The sequence below is a fragment of the Heptranchias perlo genome, chromosome 9, assembly GCF_035084215.1.
Source record: "Heptranchias perlo isolate sHepPer1 chromosome 9, sHepPer1.hap1, whole genome shotgun sequence".
Lineage (NCBI taxonomy): Eukaryota > Metazoa > Chordata > Chondrichthyes > Hexanchiformes > Hexanchidae > Heptranchias > Heptranchias perlo.
This window is the reverse complement of record NC_090333.1, coordinates 87,019,188-87,045,113: the sequence shown is the minus strand read 5'-3', so window position 1 is coordinate 87,045,113 and position 25,926 is coordinate 87,019,188. Positions and strand designations below refer to the sequence as shown.

The following is a 25,926-nucleotide window of genomic DNA, read 5'->3' as shown; positions in this document are numbered from 1 at the left end:
CTGGTAACACCCTCCCTCACATCACTGAATATTTCACCACTCACCCCGTCTGGTAACACCCTCCCTCACATCACACTGAATATTTCACCACTCACCCTGTCTGGTAACACCCTCCCTCACATCACACTGAATATTTCACCACTCACCCTGTCTGGTAACACCCTCCCTCACATCACTCTGAATATTTCACCACTCACCCTGTCTGGTGACACCCTCCCTCACATCACACTGAATATTTCACCACTCACCCTGTCTGGTAACACCCTCCCTCACATCACTCTGAATATTTCACCACTCACCCTGTCTGGTGACACCCTCCCTCACATCACTCTGAATATTTCACCACTCACCCTGTCTGGTAACACCCTCCCTCACATCACACTGAATATTTCACCACTCACCCTGTCTGGTAACACCCTCCCTCACACACTGAATATTTCACCACTTACCCCGTCTGGTAACACCCTCCCTCACATCACTGAATATTTCACCACTCACCCCGTCTGGTAACACCCTCCCTCACATCACACTGAATATTTCACCACTCACCCTGTCTGGTAACACCCTCCCTCACATCACACTGAATATTTCACCACTCACCCTGTCTGGTAACACCCTCCCTCACATCACTCTGAATATTTCACCACTCACCCTGTCTGGTGACACCCTCCCTCACATCACACTGAATATTTCACCACTCACCCTGTCTGGTAACACCCTCCCTCACATCACTCTGAATATTTCACCACTCACCCTGTCTGGTGACACCCTCCCTCACATCACTCTGAATATTTCACCACTCACCCTGTCTGGTAACACCCTCCATCACATCACACTGAATATTTCACCACTCACCCCGTCTGGTAACACCCTCCCTCACATCACACTGAATATTTCACCACTCACCCTGTCTGGTAACACCCTCCCTCACACACTGAATATTTCACCACTCACCCTGTCTGGTAACACCCTCCCTCACATCACACTGAATATTTCACCACTCACCCTGTCTGGTAACACCCTCCCTCACATCACTCTGAATATTTCACCACTCACCCTGTCTGGTGACACCCTCCCTCACATCACACTGAATATTTCACCACTCACCCTGTCTGGTAACACCCTCCCTCACACACTGAATATTTCACCACTCACCCTGTCTGGTAACACCCTCCCTCACATCACACTGAATATTTCACCACTCACCCTGTCTGGTAACACCCTCCCTCACACACTGAATATTTCACCACTCACCCTGTCTGGTAACACCCTCCCTCACATCACTCTGAATATTTCACCACTCACCCTGTCTGGTGACACCCTCCCTCACATCACACTGAATATTTCACCACTTACCCCGTCTGGTAACACCCTCCCTCACATCACACTGAATATTTCACCACTCACCCCGTCTGGTAACACCCTCCCTCACATCACACACTGAATATTTCACCACTCACCCTGTCTGGTGACACCCTCCCTCACATCACACTGAATATTTCACCACTCACCCTGTCTGGTAACACCCTCCCTCACATCACTCTGAATATTTCACCACTTACCCCGTCTGGTAACACCCTCCCTCACATCACACTGAATATTTCACCACTCACCCTGTCTGGTAACACCCTCCCTCACATCACTCTGAATATTTCACCACTCACCCTGTCTGGTAACACCCTCCCTCACATCACACTGAATATTTCACCACTCACCCTGTCTGGTAACACCCTCCCTCACATCACACTGAATATTTCACCACTCACCCTGTCTGGTAACACCCTCCCTCACATCACTCTGAATATTTCACCACTTACCCCGTCTGGTAACACCCTCCCTCACATCACACTGAATATTTCACCACTCACCCTGTCTGGTAACACCCTCCCTCACACACTGAATATTTCACCACTCACCCTGTCTGGTAACACCCTCCCTCACATCACACTGAATATTTCACCACTCACCCTGTCTGGTAACACCCTCCCTCACATCACTCTGAATATTTCACCACTCACCCTGTCTGGTAACACCCTCCATCACATCACTCTGAATATTTCACCACTCACCCTGTCTGGTAACACCCTCCCTCACATCACACTGAATATTTCACCACTCACCCTGTCTGGTAACACCCTCCCTCACATCACTCTGAATATTTCACCACTCACCCTGTCTGGTAACACCCTCCCTCACATCACTCTGAATATTTCACCACTCACCCTGTCTGGTAACACCCTCCCTCACACACTGAATATTTCACCACTCACCCTGTCTGGTAACACCCTCCCTCACATCACACTCTGAATATTTCACCACTCACCCTGTCTGGTAACACCCTCCATCACATCACTCTGAATATTTCACCACTCACCCTGTCTGGTAACACCCTCCCTCACATCACACTGAATATTTCACCACTCACCCTGTCTGGTAACACCCTCCCTCACATCACACTGAATATTTCACCACTCACCCTGTCTGGTAACACCCTCCCTCACATCACTCTGAATATTTCACCACTCACCCTGTCTGGTAACACCCTCCCTCACATCACACACTGAATATTTCACCACTCACCCTGTCTGGTAACACCCTCCCTCACATCACACTGAATATTTCACCACTCACCCTGTCTGGTAACACCCTCCCTCACATCACACACTGAATATTTCACCACTCACCCTGTCTGGTAACACCCTCCCTCACATCACACACTGAATATTTCACCACTCACCCTGTCTGGTAACACCCTCCCTCACATCACACACTGAATATTTCACCACTCACCCTGTCTGGTAACACCCTCCCTCACACACTGAATATTTCACCACTCACCCTGTCTGGTAACACCCTCCCTCACATCACTCTGAATATTTCACCACTTACCCCGTCTGGTAACACCCTCCCTCACATCACACTGAATATTTCACCACTCACCCTGTCTGGTAACACCCTCCCTCACATCACACTGAATATTTCACCACTCACCCTGTCTGGTAACACCCTCCCTCACATCACTCTGAATATTTCACCACTTACCCCGTCTGGTAACACCCTCCCTCACATCACACTGAATATTTCACCACTCACCCTGTCTGGTAACACCCTCCCTCACATCACACTGAATATTTCACCACTCACCCTGTCTGGTAACACCCTCCCTCACATCACACTGAATATTTCACCACTCACCCTGTCTGGTAACACCCTCCCTCACATCACACTGAATATTTCACCACTCACCCCGTCTGGTAACACCCTCCCTCACATCACTCTGAATATTTCACCACTCACCCTGTCTGGTAACACCCTCCCTCACATCACACACTGAATATTTCACCACTCACCCTGTCTGGTAACACCCTCCCTCACATCACACACTGAATATTTCACCACTCACCCTGTCTGGTAACACCCTCCCTCACATCACACTGAATATTTCACCACTCACCCTGTCTGGTAACACCCTCCCTCACATCACTCTGAATATTTCACCACTCACCCTGTCTGGTAACACCCTCCCTCACATCACTGAATATTTCACCACTCACCCTGTCTGGTAACACCCTCCCTCACATCACACACTGAATATTTCACCACTCACCCTGTCTGGTAACACCCTCCCTCACATCACACTGAATATTTCACCACTCACCCTGTCTGGTAACACCCTCCCTCACATCACACTGAATATTTCACCACTCACCCTGTCTGGTAACACCCTCCCTCACATCACACTGAATATTTCACCACTCACCCTGTCTGGTAACACCCTCCCTCACATCACTCTGAATATTTCACCACTCACCCTGTCTGGTAACACCCTCCCTCACATCACACACTGAATATTTCACCACTCACCCTGTCTGGTAACACCCTCCCTCACATCACACTGAATATTTCACCACTCACCCTGTCTGGTAACACCCTCCCTCACATCACTCTGAATATTTCACCACTCACCCTGTCTGGTAACACCCTCCCTCACATCACACTGAATATTTCACCACTCACCCTGTCTGGTAACACCCTCCCTCACATCACACTGAATATTTCACCACTCACCCTGTCTGGTAACACCCTCCCTCACATCACACTGAATATTTCACCACTCACCCTGTCTGGTAACACCCTCCCTCACATCACTCTGAATATTTCACCACTCACCCTGTCTGGTAACACCCTCCCTCACATCACACTGAATATTTCACCACTCACCCCGTCTGGTAACACCCTCCCTCACATCACACTGAATATTTCACCACTCACCCTGTCTGGTAACACCCTCCCTCACATCACACTGAATATTTCACCACTCACCCTGTCTGGTAACACCCTCCCTCACATCACACTGAATATTTCACCACTTACCCCGTCTGGTAACACCCTCCCTCACATCACACTGAATATTTCACCACTTACCCCGTCTGGTAATGCCCTCCAACACACAGCACTGACAAATTCATTGGTGTCATCCTCCTTTTTGTCCTTGTCCAAAACGCTTTTAACTGTGTCAAACTTGAAGGTGAGCAGTGTTTTTGAGAGCCCCTTATAGTAGAGGTAGAGAGAATTGTTTTCACTTCCTAGAACAAATGAAGCATCTGACATCAATCGCCACTCTCGCAGAATTCATCCTTCTATCATAGCATCATCCTCATAGTCTATTATAATACGGATCCCAGACAGCGGCTCCCTCTCCCCACCCCCCCCCCCCAGACGGCGGCTTCCTCTCCTCCCCCCCCCCCCCCCCAGACAGTGGCTTCCTCCTCCCCACCCCCCCCCCCCAGACAGCGGCTTCCTCTCCTCCCCCCCCCCCCAGACAGTGGCTTCCTCCTCCCCACCCCCCCCCCCCAGACAGTGGCTTCCTCCTCCCCCCCACCCCCCCCCAGACAGCGGCTTCCTCCTCCCCTCCCCCTCACCCCAGACAGCGGCTTCCTCCTCCCCCCCACCCCCCCCCAGACAGCGGCTTCCTCCTCCCCCTCCCCCCCCCCCCAGACAGCAGCTTCCTCCTCCCCCCCCCCCGCCCCCAGACAGCGGCTTCCTCCCCCCCCCCCCCAGACAGACAGCGGCGGTGAGAAGAGCCAAGATAAGACGGGACGAGCCAGGTGATAGGATGCTCATAAGTTCGGACCTGGGAGACTAGGCCCTCACAGTCTCGGGCCTAAGCTCTGGAATTGCCTCCCTGAACTTATCTGCCTCCTGTCAAACCCTCCTTAAAACTAGCTCTGTGACCAAGCTTTTGCTCACCTGGCCCTACGTCTCCTTCTTTGCCTTGGTGGTAATTTGTATCTGATTATGCTCCTTGGGACACTTTTCTATGTTAAATAATAGTTGTTGTTTAAAATCTCAGAATCTTACACCACAGGAGGCCATTTGGCCCATCATGCCTGTGCCTGCACTATGAAAGAACTATCCAATTAGTCCCACTCCCCTCCTCTTTCCCCATAGTCCTGTAAGTTACTGTTGCATCTGCCTCCACTTCCCCTTCAGACAGTGCATTCCAGATCACAGCTCGATTGGGTTTTGCTGTTGTAAATTTTTAGAAGAGATTTCCATTCTCAATTTTTAACAGATGGTCTTTTGAAGTCAAATGTAGAAGATCTTATAAATATATAATGAATATATCAATAAGAGGGGGGAATACAAGTCTTCCCACAAACAAGCAGCCTTTCAGTTGCTGCTCTCCCGGGTTTGCCCCTCTGGGTTTTGGGGAGTATTGGTGAGCTGGTGTTGAGGGGTCGGTAATACCAGGACACTCTCACTCCCCCAGATTAATCCTGATTATACCCAATTCAGGTCTCACAGGACAAGGAGCCAGGACCATCTCTACAACCAGGTACTGAACTCCACAGGTACTCACCACAGGCGATGTAATCCCCGTTAGATGCCAAACCCACAAAGTTCTTTTCATTGATGTGCCCCTTAAATGACCGTAAGCAGTGCGGTCTGTTCACACTCCACAGCTTCAACTGACTGTCTGTAGATCTGCAAATAAACTCAATGTCAATCAATGCAGTGTAAAAAGGCAAATCAAATCTTTCCTCACTTCCTTCCCATAGCTTCCCGGGGTGGGAGCGGGGTGGGGAGGAACAAGGAGGTGGCAGGAGGGGGCGCAGAATGGAGGGGCTGGGACACAACTCACCTCCAGTGGCATTTACTAAAATGGGGCACTACACTGGCCTCTCCTCATCAGTCCCACAGTCCAACCTCCACCTGTCACCCACTGTGCTTTTCATCTCAAATAACCATCAGAAATTCAGGACACTGATATTTAGCAGCACTGAGGGGGGCCAGGGGAAGGAGGCTCAGGGGTTTACTTGGGGCCATTGGGTACGAGAGGTAACCAATGCAGATAGTGATGATTCACAGTTTTTAATGGGTTTGAATTGAGGAGAATTGCAAATGTTTTAATTATTGTAAATACACTGTTTGCACGCAGTACGGTGTTTAATGTTAAATAAATGCATGTGTTGGTTTGTCCCCCCAGCCTCGATCTGACATGTTCAGGCACCGGTGAAGATGAAATCGTGTGGTGGCACAACATGGACCCCAGTTACAGCAGCCATGATGTGGAGATGCTGGTGATGGACTCGGGTGGACAAATGTAAGGAATCTTACAACACCAGGATTCTGTTCAAGCCTTGGGTCTCATTAAATTTCCCTCGACCCTGGTCAGGTAAAGGGTTCAGCACATCTCACATTCCCCAAGTCCCACAAGTATCATAAACCTGCCCCATTCACCATGCAATATAGCGAGCTCCAACTGTACCACTGGTCTATCAGAACCCGATGAATGGGATGTGCTTCAATCCACTGGAAGTGAATGGTTAGGATCCATCCACAGGTACAATCAGTTCATGAGAATCAAAGTAAAATAGAACTTACGCTGAAACTATTTCTTCTCCACTTACAAACTTGGCGTAAGACACTGCCTTGCGATGTCCTTTAAATACCATGATGGGCTGCTTAGTGTTCCGTAGATCATAGTAGTGAACACAGTGATCTGTGGAAAGTACAAACATTTTTGAGCTTGAAAACTAGAGTACATTCTGCAATGTCAAATCAACAGTGACATTATAGCACCTGCATTCAGCGTGTAAACTTACTGCGACACATCCACAATCAGCGTGTAAACTTACTGCGACACATCCACAATCAGCGTGTAAACTTACTGCGACACATCTACAATCAGCGTGCAAACTTACTGCGACACATCTACAATCAGCGTGTAAACTTACTGCGACACATCTACAATCAGCGTGTAAACTTACTGCGACACATCTACAATCAGCGTGTAAACTTACTGCGACACATCCACAATCAGCGTGTAAACTTACTGCGACACATCTACAATCAGCGTGTAAACTTACTGCGACACATCTACAATCAGCGTGTAAACTTACTGCGACACATCCACAATCAGCGTGTAAACTTACTGCGACACATCTACAATCAGCGTGTAAACTTACTGCGACACATCCACAATCAGCGTGTAAACTTACTGCGACACATCCACAATCAGCGTGTAAACTTACTGCGACACATCTACAATCAGCGTGTAAACTTACTGCGACACATCTACAATCAGCGTGTAAACTTACTGCGACACATCCACAATCAGCGTGTAAACTTACTGCGACATATCCACAATCAGCGTGTAAACTTACTGCGACACATCCACAATCAGCGTGTAAACTTACTGCGACACATCCACAATCAGCGTGTAAACTTACTGCGACACATCCACAATCAGCGTGTAAACCTACTGCGACACATCCACAATCAGCGTGTAAACTTACTGCGACACATCCACAATCAGCGTGTAAACTTACTGCGACACATCCATAATCAGCGTGTAAACTTACTGCCACACATCTACAATCAGCGTGTAAACTTACTGCGACACATCTACAATCAGCGTGTAAACATACTGCGACACATCGACAATCAGCGTGTAAACTTACTGCCACACATCCACAATCAGCGTGTAAACTTACTGCCACACATCTACAATCAGCGTGTAAACTTACTGTGACACATCTACAATCAGCGTGTAAACTTACTGCGACACATCTACAATCAGCGTGTAAACTTACTGCGACACATCCACAATCAGCGTGTAAACTTACTGCCACACATCCACAATCAGCGTGTAAACTTACTGAGACACATCCACAATCAGCGTGTAAACTTACTGCCACACATCCACAATCAGCGTGTAAACTTACTGCCACACATCTACAATCAGCGTGTAAACTTACTGCGACACATCTACAATCAGCGTGTAAACTTACTGCGACACATCTACAATCAGCGTGTAAACTTACTGCGACACATCCACAATCAGCGTGTAAACTTACTGCCACACATCCACAATCAGCGTGTAAACTTACTGCGACACATCCACAATCAGCGTGTACTTACTGCGACACATCCACAATCAGCGTGTAAACTTACTGTGACACATCCACAATCAGCGTGTAAACTTACTGCGACACATCTACAATCAGCGTGTAAACTTACTGCCACACATCCACAATCAGCGTGTAAACTTACTGAGACACATCTACAATCAGCGTGTAAACTTACTGCGACACATCCACAATCAGCGTGTAAACTTACTGCCACACATCCACAATCAGCGTGTAAACTTACTGAGACACATCTACAATCAGCGTGTAAACTTACTGCGACACATCCACAATCAGCGTGTAAACTTACTGCCACACATCCACAATCAGCGTGTAAACTTACTGCGACACATCTACAATCAGCGTGTAAACTTACTGCGACACATCTACAATCAGCGTGTAAACTTACTGCGACACATCCACAATCAGCGTGTAAACTTACTGCCACACATCCACAATCAGCGTGTAAACTTACTGCGACACATCCACAATCAGCGTGTACTTACTGCGACACATCCACAATCAGTGTGTAAACTTACTGCCACACATCTACAATCAGCGTGTAAACTTACTGCGACACATCCACAATCAGCGTGCAAACTTACTGCGACACATCCACAATCAGCGTGTAAACTTACTGCGAAACATCTACAATCAGCGTGTAAACTTACTGCGACACATCCACAATCAGCGTGTAAACTTACTGCGACCCATCCACAATCAGCGTGTAAACTTACTGCGACACATCCACAATCAGCGTGTAAACTTACTGCGACACATCCACAATCAGCGTGTAAACTTACTGCGACACATCTACAATCAGCGTATAAAGTTACAGCGAACCACCTACAATCAGTGTAAAGTTACAGAGACCAATCTACAATCAGCGTGTAAACTTACTGCGACACATCTACAATCAGCGTATAAAGTTACAGCGAACCACCTACAATCAGTGTAAAGTTACAGAGACCAATCTACAATCAGTGTGTAAACTTACTATGAACAATCAACAATCTGCGTGTAAAGTTAGAGACCGATCTATAATCAGCGTGTGAACTTACTGCGAACCATCTACAATCAGTGTGTAGTTACAGCGAACCATGTACAATCAGTGTGTAAAGTTCGAGACCAATCTACAATCAGCGTGTAAAGTTAGTGAACCATCGACAATCAGCGTGTAAAGTTAGTGGCTCATCTACAATCAGAGTGTAAAGTCTCAGCAAACCATCTACTATCCACCTGTAGTTACCGCGGCCCATCAACAACGGGTTACATCGAGTTACATCAAAATTACAGCATTGAAATAGGCCATTTGGCCCAACAGGTCTATCCCGGTGTTTATGCTCCACACGAGCCTCCTCCCTCCCTACTCCATCTCACCCAATCACCATTTCCTTCTATCCCTTTCTCCCTCATGTGTTTATCCAGCTTCCCCTTAAATGTATCGATGTTATTCACCTCAACCACTCCATGTGGGAGTGAGTTCCACATTCTCACCATTCTCTGGGGAAAGAAGTTTCTCCTGAATTCACAATTGGATTTAATTAGTGATGATCTTATATTTATGGCCCCCAGTTCTGGTCTCCCCATAAGGAGAAACATCTTCTCTACATCGACCCTATCAAACCCTTTCACAATCTTAAAGACGTCTATCAGGTCACCCCTCAGTTTGATCTTATAGAATCATAGAAGTTACAACATGGAAACAGGCCCTTCGGCCCAACATGTCCATGTCGCCCAGTTTATACCACTAAGCTAGTCCCAATTGCCTGCACTTGGCCCATATCCCTCTATACCCATCTTACCCATGTAACTGTCCAAATGCTTTTTAAAAGACAAAATTGTACCCGCCTCTACTACTGCCTCTGGCAGCTCGTTCCAGACACTCACCACCCTTTGAGTGAAAAAATTGCCCCTCTGGACCCTTTTGTATCTCTCCCCTCTCACCTTAAATCTGTGCCCCCTCGTTATAGACTCCCCTACCTTTGGGAAAAGATTTTGACTATCGACCTTATCTATGCCCCTCATTATTTTATAGACTTCTATAAGATCACCCCTTAACCTCCTACTCTCCAGGGAAAAAAGTCCCAGTCTGTCTAACCTCTCCCTATAAGTCAAACCATCAAGTCCCGGTAGCATCCTAGTAAATCTTTTCTGCACTCTTTCTAGTTTAATAATATCCTTTCTATAATAGGGTGACCAGAACTGTACACAGTACTCCAAGTGTGGCCTCACCAATGCCCTGTACAACTTCAACAAGACATCCCAACTCCTGCATTCAATGTTCTGACCAATGAAACCAAGCATGCTGAATGCCTTCTTCACCACCCTATCCACCTGTGACTCCACTTTCAAGGAGCTATGAATCTGTACTCCCAGATCTTTTTGTTCTATAACTCTCCCCAACGCCCTACCATTAACGGAGTAGGTCCTGGCCCGATTCGATCTACCAAAATGCATCACCTCACATTTATCTAAATTAAACTCCATCTGCCATTCATCGGCCCACTGGCCCAATTTATCAAGATCCCGTTGCAATCCTAGATAACCTTCTTCACTGTCCACAATGCCACCAATCTTGGTGTCATCTGCAAACTTACTAACCATGCCTCCTAAATTCTCATCCAAATCATTAATATAAATAACAAATAACAGCGGACCCAGCACCGATCCCTGAGGCACACCGCTGGACACAGGCATCCAGTTTGAAAAACAACCCTCGACAACCACCCTCTGTCTTCTGTCGTCAAGCCAATTTTGTATCCAATTGGCTACCTCACCTTGGATCCCATGAGATTTAACCTTATGTAACAACCTACCATGCGGTACCTTGTCAAATGCTTTGCTGAAGTCCATGTAGACCACGTCTACTGCACAGCCCTCATCTATCTTCTTGGTTACCCCTTCAAAAAACTCAATCAAATTCGTGAGACATGATTTTCCTCTCACAAAACCATGCTGACTGTTCCTAATTAGTCCCTGCCTCTCCAAATGCCTGTAGATCCTGTCCCTCAGAATACCCTCTAACAACTTACCCACTACAGATGTCAGGCTCACCGGTCTGTAGTTCCCAGGCTTTTCCCTGCCGCCCTTCTTAAACAAAGGCACAACATTTGCTACCCTCCAATCTTCAGGCACCTCACCTGTAGCGGTGGATGATTCAAATATCTCTGCTAGGGGACCCGCAATTTCCTCCCTAACCTCCCATAATGTCCTGGGATACATTTCATCAGGTCCCGGAGATTTATCTACCTTGATGCGCGTTAAGACTTCCAGCACCTCCCTCTCTGTAATATGTACACTCCTCAAGACATCACTATTTATTTCCCCAAGTTCTCTAACATCCATGCCTTTCTCAACCGTAAATACCGATGTGAAATATTCATTCAGGATCTCACCCATCTCTTGTGGTTCCGCACATAGATGACCTTGTTGATCCTTAAGAGGCCCTACTCTCTCCCTGGTTACCCTTTTGCTCTTTATGTATTTGTAGAAGCTCTTTGGATTCACCTTTGCCTGATCTGCCAAAGCAATCTCATATCCCCTTTTTGCCCTCCTGATTTCTCTCTTAACTCTACTCCGGCAATCTCTATACTCTTCAAGGGACCCACTTGATCCCAGCTGCCTATGCATGTCATATGCCTCCTTCTTCTTTTTGACTAGTGCCTCAATCTCCCGAGTCATCCAAGGTTCCCTACTTCTACCAGCCTTGCCCTTCACTTTATAAGGAATGTGCTTACCCTGAACCCTGGTTAACACACTTTTGAAAGCCTCCCACTTACCAGACGTCCCTTTGCCTGCCAACAGACTCTCCCAATCAACTTCTGAAAGTTCCTGTCTAATACCATCAAAATTGGCCTTTCCCCAATTTAGAATTTTAACTTTTGGGCCAGACCTATCCTTCTCCATAGCTATCTTAAAACTAATGGAATTATGATCACTGGTCCCAAAGTGATCCCTCACTAACACTTCTGTCACCTGCCCTTCCTTATTTCCCAAGAGGAGGTCAAGTTTTGCCCCCTCTCTAGTCGGGCCATCCACATGCTGAATGAGAAATTCCTCCTGAATACAATCAACAAATTTCTCTCCATCCAAGCCCCTAATGCTATGGCTGTCCCAGTCAATGTTGGGAAAGTTAAAGTCCCCTACTATTACCACCCTATTTTTCTTGCAGCTGTCTGTAATCTCCTTACATATTTGCTCCTCAATTTCCCGTTGACTATTTGGGGGTCTGTAGTACAATCCTATCAAAGTGATCTCTCCCTTCTTATTTTTCAGTTCTACCCATATGGACTCAGTGGGCGAACCCTCGGATATATCCCCTCTCACTACTGCCGTGATGTTCTCCCTAATCAAGAACGCAACTCCCCCTCCTCTCTTACCTCCTGCTCTATCTTTCCTATAGCATCTGTACCCTGGAACATTGAGCTGCCAGTCCTGCCCCTCCCTTAGCCATGTTTCAGTAATAGCTATAACATCCCAGTCCCATGTACCCATCCATGCCCTGAGTTCATCTGCCTTGCCCATCAGACTTCTTGCATTGAAATAAATGCAGTTTCATCTAGACTTCCCTTGGTCTTTGCCCTGCTTTCTCAGACCATCTGTCCGGTCATGTTCTGTACACTCTCCCTTACTGCCTTTTGTTTCTGTCACCACTTTATTTCCCACTGACTTCCTGCATCGGTTCCCATCCCCCTGCCACATTAGTTTAAACCCTCCCCAACAGCACTGGCAAACACTCCCCCTCGGACATTGGTTCCAGTCCTGCCCAGATGCAGACCGTCCAATTTGTACTGGTCCCACCTCCCCCAGAACCGGTTCCAATGGCCCAGGAATTTGAATCCCTCCCTCTTGCACCATCTCTCAAGCCATGTATTCATCTTAGCTATCCTGTCATTCCTACTCTGACTAGCCCGTGGCACTGGTAGCAATCCTGAGATTACTACCTTTGAGGTCCTACTCTTTAGTTTAACTCCTAACTCCCGAAATTCAGCTTGTAGGACCTCATCCTGTTTTTTACCTATATCGTTGGTACCTATATGCACCACGACAACTGGCTGTTCACCCTCCCCCTCCAGAAAGAGCCCCAGCCTGTTCAGTCTTTCCTGATAAAGATATGCTCTCAGTTCTGGTATCATCCTTGCAAATCTTTTTTGTACCTTCTCCAGTGCCTCTATATCCTTTTTATAATATGGAGACCAGAACTGTTCACAATACTCCAGAAGTGTAGTCTAACCAAGGTTCTATACAAGTTTAACATAACTTCTCTGCTTTTCAATTCTATCCCTCTAGAAATGATCCCCAGTGCTTGGTTTGCTTTTTTGTGGCCTCATTAACCTGTGTCGCTACTTTTAGTGATTTGTGTATCTGTCCCCCCAGATCCCTCTGCTCCTCCACCCCATTGAGACTCTTATTATCCAATCAGTATGTGGCCCGACCAAAATGTACCACCTCACATTTATCTATATTGAAATTCATTTGCCAATTACACGCCCATTCTACGAGTTTATTAACGTCCTCTTGCATTTGATGCATTCTTCCTTTGTATTAACTACACCCAATTTGGTGCCTACTGCAAATTTTGAAATTGTACTTCCAATTGCCGAATCCAAATTGCGAATGTAAATTGTGAACATCTGTGGTCCCAGCACATTTCAACACAGAGCACAGTCCCCAAACAGGGGAATCCCCATTTAATGCAGAGATGGATTAAGCTGTATGATCTGAAGCTCCAATCAGAGTGCACAATACACAATGGATCCCCTCCCTATCGCCAATCCAAACAGGGATAGAGGTGGTAGTGATCAGGGAAAAGCTGGGAGGTCACTGCTCTCCTGGGTCCCTCACCTGACATCCAGACTCTGAACAGCACAAGTCCACCAGTTACAATATGAGGGGGGAGTCACATGCGACCAGAATGAGCCCCAATCTCTGGTTCTGGACCTACACTGAACTACTGCAGCCTGTTACTGCAAATCTAGTTGCATGTTTAAAACAAATGGCACTTTGCAGAACAGGATACTGAATTCCAAATCCACAACACCATCCCCACAACAAGGGAACACTACAGCCCAAGTGATATGTTCAGACAGGGTTCAGAGCAGGTTACCTGCACAGCCAAAGGCCAGGTGGTACCTGGAGGTGGGGCTGAATTTAACACAGCAAACGTTGGCCTTTGCTTCGATGCTCGCCACAGAGTTATCCAGGTTTGTGGACCACAACTTCACTGAAATTAAACAAAAGGGATTAATAAAACTACCAAGACAGTCGATTGCACATTAATGGGGACAGTCCCCTGGCCCGGGACTCAGGGGCCACGTTCATGGGGACAGTCCCCTGGCCCGGGACTCAGGGGCCACGTTCATGGGGACAGTCCCCTGGCCCGGGACTCAGGGGCCACGTTCATGGGGACAGTCCCCTGGCCCGGGACTCAGGGGCCACGTTCATGGAGACAGTCCCCTGGCCCGGGACTCAGGGGCCACGTTCATGGGGACAGTCCCCTGGCCCGGGACTCAGGGGCCACGTTCATGGGGACAGTCCCCTGGCCCGGGACTCAGGGGCCACGTTCATGGGGACAGTCCCCTGGCCCGGGACTCAGGGGCCACGTTCATGGGGACAGTCCCCTGGCCCGGGACTCAGGGGCCACGTTCATGGGGACAGTCCCCTGGCCCGGGACTCAGGGGCCACGTTCATGGGGACATTCCCTGGCCCGGGACTCAGGGGCCACGTTCATGGGGACAGTCCCCTGGCCCGGGACTCAGGGGCCACGTTCATGGGGACAGTCCCCTGGCCCGGGACTCAGGGGCCACGTTCATGGGGACAGTCCCCTGGCCCGGGACTCAGGGGCCACGTTCATGGGGACAGTCCCCTGGCCCGGGACTCAGGGGCCACGTTCATGGGGACAGTCCCCTGGCCCGGGACTCAGGGGCCACGTTCATGGGGACAGTCCCCTGGCCCGGGACTCAGGGGCCACGTTCATGGGGACAGTCCCCTGGCCCGGGACTCAGGGGCCACGTTCATGGGGACAGTCCCCTGGCCCGGGACTCAGGGGCCACGTTCATGGGGACAGTCCCCTGGCCCGGGACTCAGGGGCCACGTTCATGGGGACAGTCCCCTGGCCCGGGACTCAGGGGCCACGTTCATGGGGACAGTCCCCTGGCCCGGGACTCAGGGGCCACGTTCATGGGGACAGTCCCCTGGCCCGGGACTCAGGGGCCACGTTCATGGGGACAGTCCCCTGGCCCGGGACTCAGGGGCCACGTTCATGGGGACAGTCCCCTGGCCCGGGACTCAGGGGCCACGTTCATGGGGACAGTCCCCTGGCCCGGGACTCAGGGGCCACGTTCATGGGGACAGTCCCCTGGCCCGGGACTCAGGGGCCACGTTCATGGGGACAGTCCCCTGGCCCGGGACTCAGGGGCCACGTTCATGGGGACAGTCCCCTGGCCCGGGACTCAGGGGCCACGTTCATGGGGACAGTCCCCTGGCCCGGGACTCAGGGGCCACGTTCATGGGGACAGTCCCCTGGCCCGGGACTCAGGGGCCACGTTCATGGGGACAGTCCCCTGGCCCGGGACTCAGGGGCCACGTTCATGGGGACAGTCCCCTGGCCCGGGACTCAGGGGCCACGTTCATGGGGACAGTCCCCTGGCCCGGGACTCAGGGGCCACGTTCATGGGGACAGTCCCCTGGCCCGGGACTCAGGGGCCACGTTCATGGGGACAGTCCCCTGGCCCGGGACTCAGGGGCCACGTTCATGGGGACAGTCCCCTGGCCCGGGACTCAGGGGCCACGTTCATGGGGACAGTCCCCTGGCCCGGGACTCAGGGGCCACGTTCATGGGGACAGTCCCCTGGCCCGGGACTCAGGGGCCACGTTCATGGGGACAGTCCCCTGGCCCGGGACTCAGGGGCCACGTTCATGGGGACAGTCCCCTGGCCCGGGACTCAGGGGCCACGTTCATGGGGACAGTCCCCTGGCCCGGGACTCAGGGGCCACGTTCATGGGGACAGTCCCCTGGCCCGGGACTCAGGGGCCACGTTCATGGGGACAGTCCCCTGGCCCGGGACTCAGGGGCCACGTTCATGGGGACAGTCCCCTGGCCCGGGACTCAGGGGCCACGTTCATGGGGACAGTCCCCTGGCCCGGGACTCAGGGGCCACGTTCATGGGGACAGTCCCCTGGCCCGGGACTCAGGGGCCACGTTCATGGGGACAGTCCCCTGGCCCGGGACTCAGGGGCCACGTTCATGGGGACAGTCCCCTGCCCCGGGACTCAGGGGCCACGGTCATGGGGACAGTCCCCTGCCCCGGGACTCAGGGGCCACGGTCATGGGGACAGTCCCCTGCCCCGGGACTCAGGGGCCACGGTCATGGGGACAGTCCCCTGCCCCGGGACTCAGGGGCCACGGTCATGGGGACAGTCCCCTGCCCCGGGACTCAGGGGCCACGTTCATGGGGACAGTCCCCTGCCCCGGGACTCAGGGGCCACGTTCATGGGGACAGTCCCCTGCCCCGGGACTCAGGGGCCACGTTCATGGGGACAGTCCCCTGCCCCGGGACTCAGGGGCCACGTTCATGGGGACAGTCCCCTGCCCCGGGACTCAGGGGCCACGTTCATGGGGACAGTCCCCTGCCCCGGGACTCAGGGGCCACGTTCATGGGGACAGTCCCCTGGCCCGGGACTCAGGGGCCACGTTCATGGGGACAGTCCCCTGGCCCGGGACTCAGGGGCCACGTTCATGGGGACAGTCCCCTGCCCCGGGACTCAGGGGCCACGTTCATGGGGACAGTCCCCTGCCCCGGGACTCAGGGGCCACGTTCATGGGGACAGTCCCCTGCCCCGGGACTCAGGGGCCACGTTCATGGGGACAGTCCCCTGGCCCGGGACTCAGGGGCCACGTTCATGGGGACAGTCCCCTGGCCCGGGACTCAGGGGCCACGTTCATGGGGACAGTCCCCTGGCCCGGGACTCAGGGGCCACGTTCATGGGGACAGTCCCCTGCCCCGGGACTCAGGGGCCACGTTCATGGGGACAGTCCCCTGCCCCGGGACTCAGGGGCCACGTTCATGGGGACAGTCCCCTGCCCCGGGACTCAGGGGCCACGTTCATGGGGACAGTCCCCTGGCCCGGGACTCAGGGGCCACGTTCATGGGGACAGTCCCCTGGCCCGGGACTCAGGGGCCACGTTCATGGGGACAGTCCCCTGGCCCGGGACTCAGGGGCCACGTTCATGGGGACAGTCCCCTGGCCCGGGACTCAGGGGCCACGTTCATGGGGACAGTCCCCTGGCCCGGGACTCAGGGGCCACGTTCATGGGGACAGTCCCCTGGCCCGGGACTCAGGGGCCACGTTCATGGGGACAGTCCCCTGCCCCGGGACTCAGGGGCCACGTTCATGGGGACAGTCCCCTGCCCCGGGACTCAGGGGCCACGTTCATGGGGACAGTCCCCTGCCCCGGGACTCAGGGGCCACGTTCATGGGGACAGTCCCCTGCCCCGGGACTCAGGGGCCACGTTCATGGGGACAGTCCCCTGCCCCGGGACTCAGGGGCCACGTTCATGGGGACAGTCCCCTGTCCCGGGACTCAGGGGCCACGTTCATGGGGACAGTCCCCTGCCCCGGGACTCAGGGGCCACGTTCATGGGGACAGTCCCCTGCCCCGGGACTCAGGGGCCACGTTCATGGGGACAGTCCCCTGCCCCGGGACTCAGGGGCCACGTTCATGGGGACAGTCCCCTGCCCCGGGACTCAGGGGCCACGTTCATGGGGACAGTCCCCTGCCCCGGGACTCAGGGGCCACGTTCATGGGGACTGAGTGCAACGGAGCAGAGTGAACAGCTGAGAGTTTGGTGAGTGTGGAAGTTCGATGAAGTGGGGGAAGGAGGTGCTGCTTTGCCTTGCTTTTTCTAACTTTTTCCACAGAGCAGCGGCAGACCTGAGCAGCAGAAGACTGAGAGCGGAGATAAAAGCAGCAGCAGACCTGCAACAAGATAAAACTACTGTGCGATGTCACAGGTGAGGCAGGAGAGTCCGAGAGTGGGAGGAGAGTCAGAGAGGGTGAGCACAATGTAATAGGAGAGTCCAAGGGAGGGAGGAGAGTCTGAGAGGTGAACGTAGTTCAAATCTAAGGCAAGTCATGGCAGCAGAGGAGGCAAGTCATGGCAGCAGAGTTCGCACCCGTGATATGCTCCTCCTGCACTATGTGGGAAGTCATGGACACTACAGGTGTCCCTGGTGACATGTGCAGGACGTGTTTCCTGCTGCAGCTACTGACTAACCGTATTTCGGAGCTGGAGCTGCGGGTGGATTCACTGTGGAGCATCCGCGATGCTGAGACTATCGTGGATAGCATGTTCAGTGAGGTGGTCACACCGCAGGTAAAGATTACACAGGCAGAAAGGAAATGGGTGACCGCCAGGCAGAGTAAAAGGACTAGGCAGGTAGAGCAGGAGTCCCCTGGGGCCATCTCCCTCTCAAACAGATATACCACTTTGCATACTGGTGATGGGAGATGGCTTATCAGGGGAAAGCAGCAAGAGCCAGGTTTGTGGCACCACGGGTGGCTCTGCTGCACAGGAAGGGAGGAAGAAGAGTGGCAGGGCTATAGTGATAGGGGATTCCATCGTAAGGGGAACAGATAGGCGTTTCTGCAGCCGCAAACGTGACTCCAGGATGGTATGTTGCCTCCCTGGTGCGAGGGTCAAGGATGTCACAGAGCGGCTGCAGGGCATTCCGGAGGGGGAGGGTGAACAGCCAGTCGTCGTGGTCCATATTGGTACCAACGACATAGGTGAAAAAAGGAATGAGGTCCTGCAAGGTGAATTTAAGGAGTTAGGAGGTAAATTAAAAAGTAGGACCTCAAAAGGTAGTGATCTCAGGATTACTAACAGTGCCTCTTGCTAGTGCATATAGGAACAGGAAAATAGATAGGATGAATGCGTGGCTACAGGGATGGTGTAGGAGGGAGGGATTTAGATTCCTGGGACATTGGGACCTGTACAAGCGTGACGGTTTACACCCGAGCAGGACCGGGACCGATGTCCTCGCGGGGGTGTTTGCTAGTGCTGTTGGGAAGATTTAAACTAGAATGGCAGGGGGATGGGAACCTGAGCTGGGAGACAGAGGAGGGGGAAACAAGGATAGAAAGACAGCAAGGGAAGAAGCAATAGTGGAAGTCAGAGAAAACAAGGGCGAAAAACAAATGGGGCCATGGTGCAAAATAAAACTAATATGACTAGAAATCTTAAAGACAAGTCTAAAGGCAGTGTGTCTTAATGCGCGGAGCATTCGCAATAAGGTAGATGAATTAACAGCGCAGATAGATATTAACGGGTATGATATAGTTGCGATTACCGAGACATGGCTGCAGGGTGACCAAGGATGGGAACTGAACATCCAGGGGTATTCGATATTTAGGAAGGACAGGCAAAAAGGGAAAGGAGGTGGGGTAGCGTTGTTAGTAAAGGAGGAAATCAATGCAATAGTGAGGAAGGATATTGGCTCGGAAAATCACAATGTGGAATCTGTATGGGTGGAGCTAAGAAACACCAAGGGGCAGAAAACGTTGGTGGGGGTTGTCTATAGGCCCCCAAACAGTAGTGGAGATGTAGGGGAGGGCATTAAACAGGAAATTAGAGACACATGCAAGAAGGGTACAATTATAATCATGGGTGACTTTAATCTACATATCGATTGGTCAAACCAAATTAGCAATAATACTGTGGGGAGAATTCCTGGAGTGTGTACGTGATGGTTTTCTAAACCAATACATTGAGGAACCAACTAGAGAACAGGCGATCCTAGACTGGGTATTGTGCAATGAGAAAGGATTAATTAACAATCTTGCTGTGCGGGGTCCCTTAGGGAAGAGCGACCATAACATGATAGAATTCCTCATTAAGATGGAGAGTGAAGCAGTTGAATCTGAAACTAGGGTCCTGAATCTAAATAAAGGAAATTATGAAAGGATGAGGTGTGAGTTGGCTATGATAGATTGGGGAACTTTACTAAAAGGGATGATGGTGGATAGGCAATGGCTAATATTTAAAGAACGTGTGCAGGAATTACAACAATTATTCATTCCTGTCTGGCGCAAAAATAAAACAGGAAAGGTGGCTCAACCGTGGCTTACAAAAGAAATTAGGGATAGTATTAGATCCAAAGAGGAGACATATAAAATTGCCAGAAAAAGCAGCAAGTCTGAGGATTGGGAGTAGTTCAGAATTCAGCAAAGGAGGACAAAGAGATTGATTAAGAGGGAAAAATAGAGTGTGAGAGTAAACCAGCAGGGAACATAAAAACTGACTGTAAAAGCTTCTATAAATATGTCAAGAGAAAAAGATTAGTGAAGACAAATGTAGGTCCCTTACAGTAAGAAATGGGGGAAATCATAATGGGGAACAAAGAAATGGCAGAACAATTAAACACATACTTTGGTTCTGTCTTCACAAAGGAGGACACAAATAACCTCCCGGAAATGTTAGGAAACCAAGGGTCCAGTGAGAGGGAGGAACTGAAGGAAACCAGTATTAGTGAAAAAATAGTGCTGGGGAAATTAATGGGGCTAAAGGCTGACAAATCCCCAGGGCCTGATAATCTACATCCCAGAGTACTAAAGGAAGTGGCCCTGGAAATAGTGGATGCATTGGTGATCATCTTCCAAAATTCTATAGACTCTGGAACAGTTCCTACAGATTGGAGGGTGGCAAATGTAACCCCACTATTTAAAAAAGGGAGAGAAAAAAAAACAGGGAATTACAGACCAGTTAGCCTAACATCAGTAGTGGGGAAAATGCTAGAGTCTATTATAAAAGATGTGATAACAGAACACTTGGAGGGCATTAACGGGATTGGACAAAGTCAGCATGGGTTAATGAAAGGGAAATCATGCTAAACAAATCTCCTGGAGTTTTTTTGAGGATGTAACTAGTAGAATAGATAGGGGGAACCAGTGGATGTGGTGTATTTGGATTTTCAGAAGGCTTTTGATAAGGTCCCACACAAAAGGTTAGTGTGCAAAATTAAAGCACATGGGATTGGGGGGAATATACTGGCATGGATTGAGAATTGGTTGACAGACAGGAAACAGAGAGTAGGAATAAACGGGTCTTTTTCCGGGTGGCAGGCAGTGACTAGTGGGGTACCGCAGGGATCAGTGCTTGGGCCCCAGAGATTCACAATATATATCAATGATTTGGATGAGGGAACTGAATGTAACATTTCCAGGTTTGCAGACAACACAAAGCTGGGGTGGAATGTGAGCTGTGAGGAGGATGCAAAGAGGCTCCAATATGATTTAGACAAGTTGGGTGAGTGGGCAAGAACATGACAGATGCAGTATAATGTGGATAAATGTGAGGTTATCCACTTTGGTTGTAAAAAACAGAAAGACAGATTATTATCTGAATGGTGATAGATTGGGAAAAGGGGAGGTGCAACGAGACCTGGGTGTCCTTGTACACCAGTCGCTGAAAGCGAGCATTCAGGTGCAGCAAGCAGTTAGGAAGGCGAATGGTATGTTGGCCTTCATTGCAAGAGGATTTGAGTACAGGAGCAGGGATGTCTTACTGCAGTTATACAGGGCCTTGGTGAGACCACATCTAGAGTATTGTGTGCAGATTTGGTCTCCTTATCTGAGGAAGGATGTCCTTGCCATGGAGGGAGTGCAACGAAGGTTTACCAGACTGATTCCTGGGATGGCAGGACTGACGTATGAGGAGAGATTGGGTCCACTCGGCCTATATTCACTAGAGTTTAGAAGAATAAGAGGTGATCTCATCGAAACATATAAAATTCGAACAGGACTTGACAGACAAGATGCAGGGAGGATGTTCCCGATGGCTGGGGAGTTCAGAACCAGGGGTCACAGTCTCAGGATACAGGGTATGCCATTTAGAACCGAGATGAGGAGAAATTTCTTCACTCAGAGGGTGGTGAACCTGTGGAATTCTCTACCACAAAATGCAGTGGAGGCATAGTCATTAGCTGTATTCAAGAAGGAGATTGATATATTTCTTAATGCTAAAGGGATCAAGGGACATGGGGAAAAAGCGGGAACAGGGTACTGAGTTAGACGATCAGCCATGATCATTTTGAATGGTGGAGCAGGCCCGAAGGGCCGAATGGCCTACTCTTGCTCCTATTTTCTACGTTTCGATTCCCCTGCCCCGGACCAGGGGACCATGTTAATGGGGACATTCCCCTGCCCTGGACCCGGGGACCATGTTAATGGGGACATTCCCCTGCCCCGGACCCGGGGACCATGTTAATGGGGACATTCCCCTGCCCCGGACCCGGGGACCATGTTAATGGGGACATTCCCCTGCCCCGGACCCGGGGACCATGTTAATGGGGACATTCCCCGGACCAGGGGACCATGTTAATGGGGACATTCCCCTGCCCCGGACCAGGGGACCATGTTAATGGGGACATTCCCCTGCCCCGGACCCGGGGACCATGTTAATGGGGACATTCCCCTGCTCTCCACCCAGGGACCCTGTTAATGGGGACATTCCCCGGACCAGGGGACCATGTTAATGGGGACATTCCCCTGCCCCGGACCAGGGGACCATGTTAATGGGGACATTTTGTAAGATATTAAAGGGAACAGATAGGGTGGATAGAGAGAAACTATTTCCGCTGGTTGGGGATTCTAGGAGTAGGGGGCACAGTCTAAAAATTAGAGCCAGACCTTTCAGGAGTGAGATTAGAAAACATTTCTGCACAGAAAGGGTGGTAGAAGTTTGGAACTCTCTTCCGCAAACAGCAATTGATACTAGCTCAATTGCTAAATTTAAAGCTGAGATAGATAGCTTTTTGGCAACTAAAAGTATTAAGGGATATGGGCCAAAGGCAGGTATATGGAGTTAGATCACAGATCAGCCATGATCTTATCAAATGGCGGAGCAGGCACGAGGGGCTGAATGGCCTACTCCTGTCCCTACTCCCCTGAACTGGACCCAGGGACCCTGTTAATGGGGACATTCCCCTGCTCTCCACCCAGGGACCCTGTTAATGGGGACATTCCCCTGCTCTCCACCCAGGGACCCTGTTAATGGGGACATTCCCCTGCCCCCGGACCCAGGGACCCTGTTAATGGGGACATTCCCCTGCCCCCGGACCCAGGGACCCTGTTAATGGGGACATTCCCCTGCTCTCCACCCAGGGACCCTGTTAATGGGGACATTCCCCTGCCCCGGACCCAGGGACCCTGTTAATGGGGACATTCCCCTGCTCTCCACCCAGGGACCCTGTTAATGGGGACATTCCCCTGCCCCCGGACCCAGGGACTCTGTTAATGGGGACATTCCCCTGCCCCCGGACCCAGGGACCCTGTTAATGGGGACATTCCCCTGCTCTCCACCCAGGGACCCTGTTAATGGGGACATTCCCCTGCTCTCCACCCAGGGACCCTGTTAATGGGGACATTCCCCTGCCCCGGACCCAGGGACCCTGTTAATGGGGACATTCCCCTGCTCTCCACCCAGGGACCCTGTTAATGGGGACATTCCCCTGCCCCTGGACCCAGGGACCCTGTTAATGGGGACATTCCCCTGCCTCTGGACCCAGGGACCCTGTTAATGGGGACATTCCCCTGCCCCGGACCCAGGGGCCATGTTAATGGGGACATTCCCCTGCCCCGGACCCAGGGACCCTGTTAATGGGGACATTCCCCTGCCCCGGACCCAGGGACCCTGTTAATGGGGACATTCCCCTGCCTCTGGACCCAGGGAGTTTTACTCCATCAGTTAACGGCTGGATTCGACTGGTAGCAGAAACATCAGTAACAAAAGATCCAAATTACCTCCCACACAAGCTTGGAGATTTCAAACTTGTAACTAGATTTCCCCTCCTCTCCTAAGAGTGCCAACTCCTGCAGGGGTTTGGGCGTCCGTGCGTATCCACTCAACCCTGTAACGTACGTTTTGATACTGCTAACTAACCGTGGCTAACTGGAGAAGTTAAGGATAGTATTAGGTTAAAAGAGGCCGAAAATGTTGCCATAAAGAGTACTAAGTCTGAGGATTGGGAGGGTTTTAGAAACTAGCAAAGGATGACCAAAAACTTGATACTGGGAGAAAATAGAATGTTTTTTTTTAAATATTCGTTCACGGGATGTGGGCGTCGCTGGCAAGGCCGGCATTTATTGCCCATCCCTAATTGCCCTCGACACGGTGGTGGTGAGCCGCCTTCTTGAACCGCTGCAGTCCGTGTGGTGAAGGTTCTCCCACAGTGCTGTTAGGAAGGGAGTTCCAGGATTTTGACCCAGCGACAATGAAGGAACGGCGATATATTTCCAAGTCGGGATGGTGTGTGACTTGGAGGGGAACGTGCAGGTGGTGTTGTTCCCATGCACCTGCTGCCCTTGTCCTTCTAGTTGGTAGAGGTCGCGGGTTTGGGAGGTGCTGTCGAAGAAGCCTTGGTGAGTTGCTGCAGTGCATCCTGTGGATGGTACACACTGCAGCCACAGTGCGCCGGTGGTGAAGGGAGTGAATGTTTAGAGTGGTGGATGGGGTGCCAATCAAGCGGGCTGCTTTATCTTGGATGGTGTCGAGCTTCTTGAGTGTTGTTGGAGCTGCACTCATCCAGGCAAGTGGACAGTATTCCATCACACTCCTGACTTGTGCCTTGTAGATGGTGGAAAGGCTTTGGGGAGTCAGGAGGTGAGTCACTCGCCGCAGAATACCCAGCCTCTGACCTGCTCTCGTAGCCACAGTATTTATATGGCTGGTCCAGTTCAGTTTCTGGTCAATGGTGACCCCCAGGATGTTGATGGTGGGGGATTCGGCGATGGTAATGCCGTTGAATGTCAAGGGGAGGTGGTTAGACTCTCTCTTGTTGGAGATGGTCATTGCCTGGCACTTATCTGGCGCGAATGTTACTTGCCACTTATCAGCCCAAGCCTGGATGTTGTCCAGGTCTTGCTGCATGCGGGCTCGGACTGCTTCATTATCTGAGGGGTTGCGAATGGAACTGAACACTGTGCAGTCATCAGCGAACATCCCCATTTCTGACCTTATGATGGAGGGAAGGTCATTGATGAAGCAGCTGAAGATGGTTGGGCCTGTGAGAGTAAACTAGCAACAAATATAAAATCAGATTGTAAGAACTTCTCCAAGTATGTAAAAAGGAAGAGAGTAACAAAAGTAAACCTGAGTCCCTTAGAGGCTGAGACAGGAGAAATTAGGAAATATTTTGTATTTGTCTTCACAGTAGAAGTCACAAAAAACATATCGGAAATAGTAGGGGACCAAGAGTCTAATGAGAGTGAGAAACTTAAAGTAATTAATATTAGTAAAGAAAAAGTACTAGAGAAATTAATGGGACAAAAAGCCGACAAATCCCCTGGACCTGATGGCCGACATCCGAGAGTTCTAAGAGGTGGTTGCGGAGATAGTGGATGCATTGGTTGTGATCTTCCAAAATTCCCAGATTCTACAACGGTCGCCCGGTGGATTGGAAAGTAGCAAATGTAAACCCTGCTGTTCAAGAACATTCTGAAGGGGGAGGG

At 50.8% G+C, this 25,926-nt stretch overlaps 1 protein-coding gene across 1 annotated transcript in view; it reads right to left on the bottom strand.

Moving 5' to 3' along the window:
* Positions 1-25,926, bottom strand: part of cop1 (COP1 E3 ubiquitin ligase) — an 85,693-nt gene that overhangs the window by 19,462 nt on the left and 40,305 nt on the right. Inside the window, exons 9-12 of the mRNA XM_067989626.1 lie at positions 14,524-14,640; positions 6,889-7,006; positions 5,864-5,988; positions 4,426-4,586 (exon numbers count right to left, since the gene is read on the bottom strand). Of these exons, the coding sequence (XP_067845727.1) occupies positions 4,426-4,586; positions 5,864-5,988; positions 6,889-7,006; positions 14,524-14,640 (521 nt within the window). The remainder of the gene's footprint in view (positions 1-4,425; positions 4,587-5,863; positions 5,989-6,888; positions 7,007-14,523; positions 14,641-25,926) is intronic.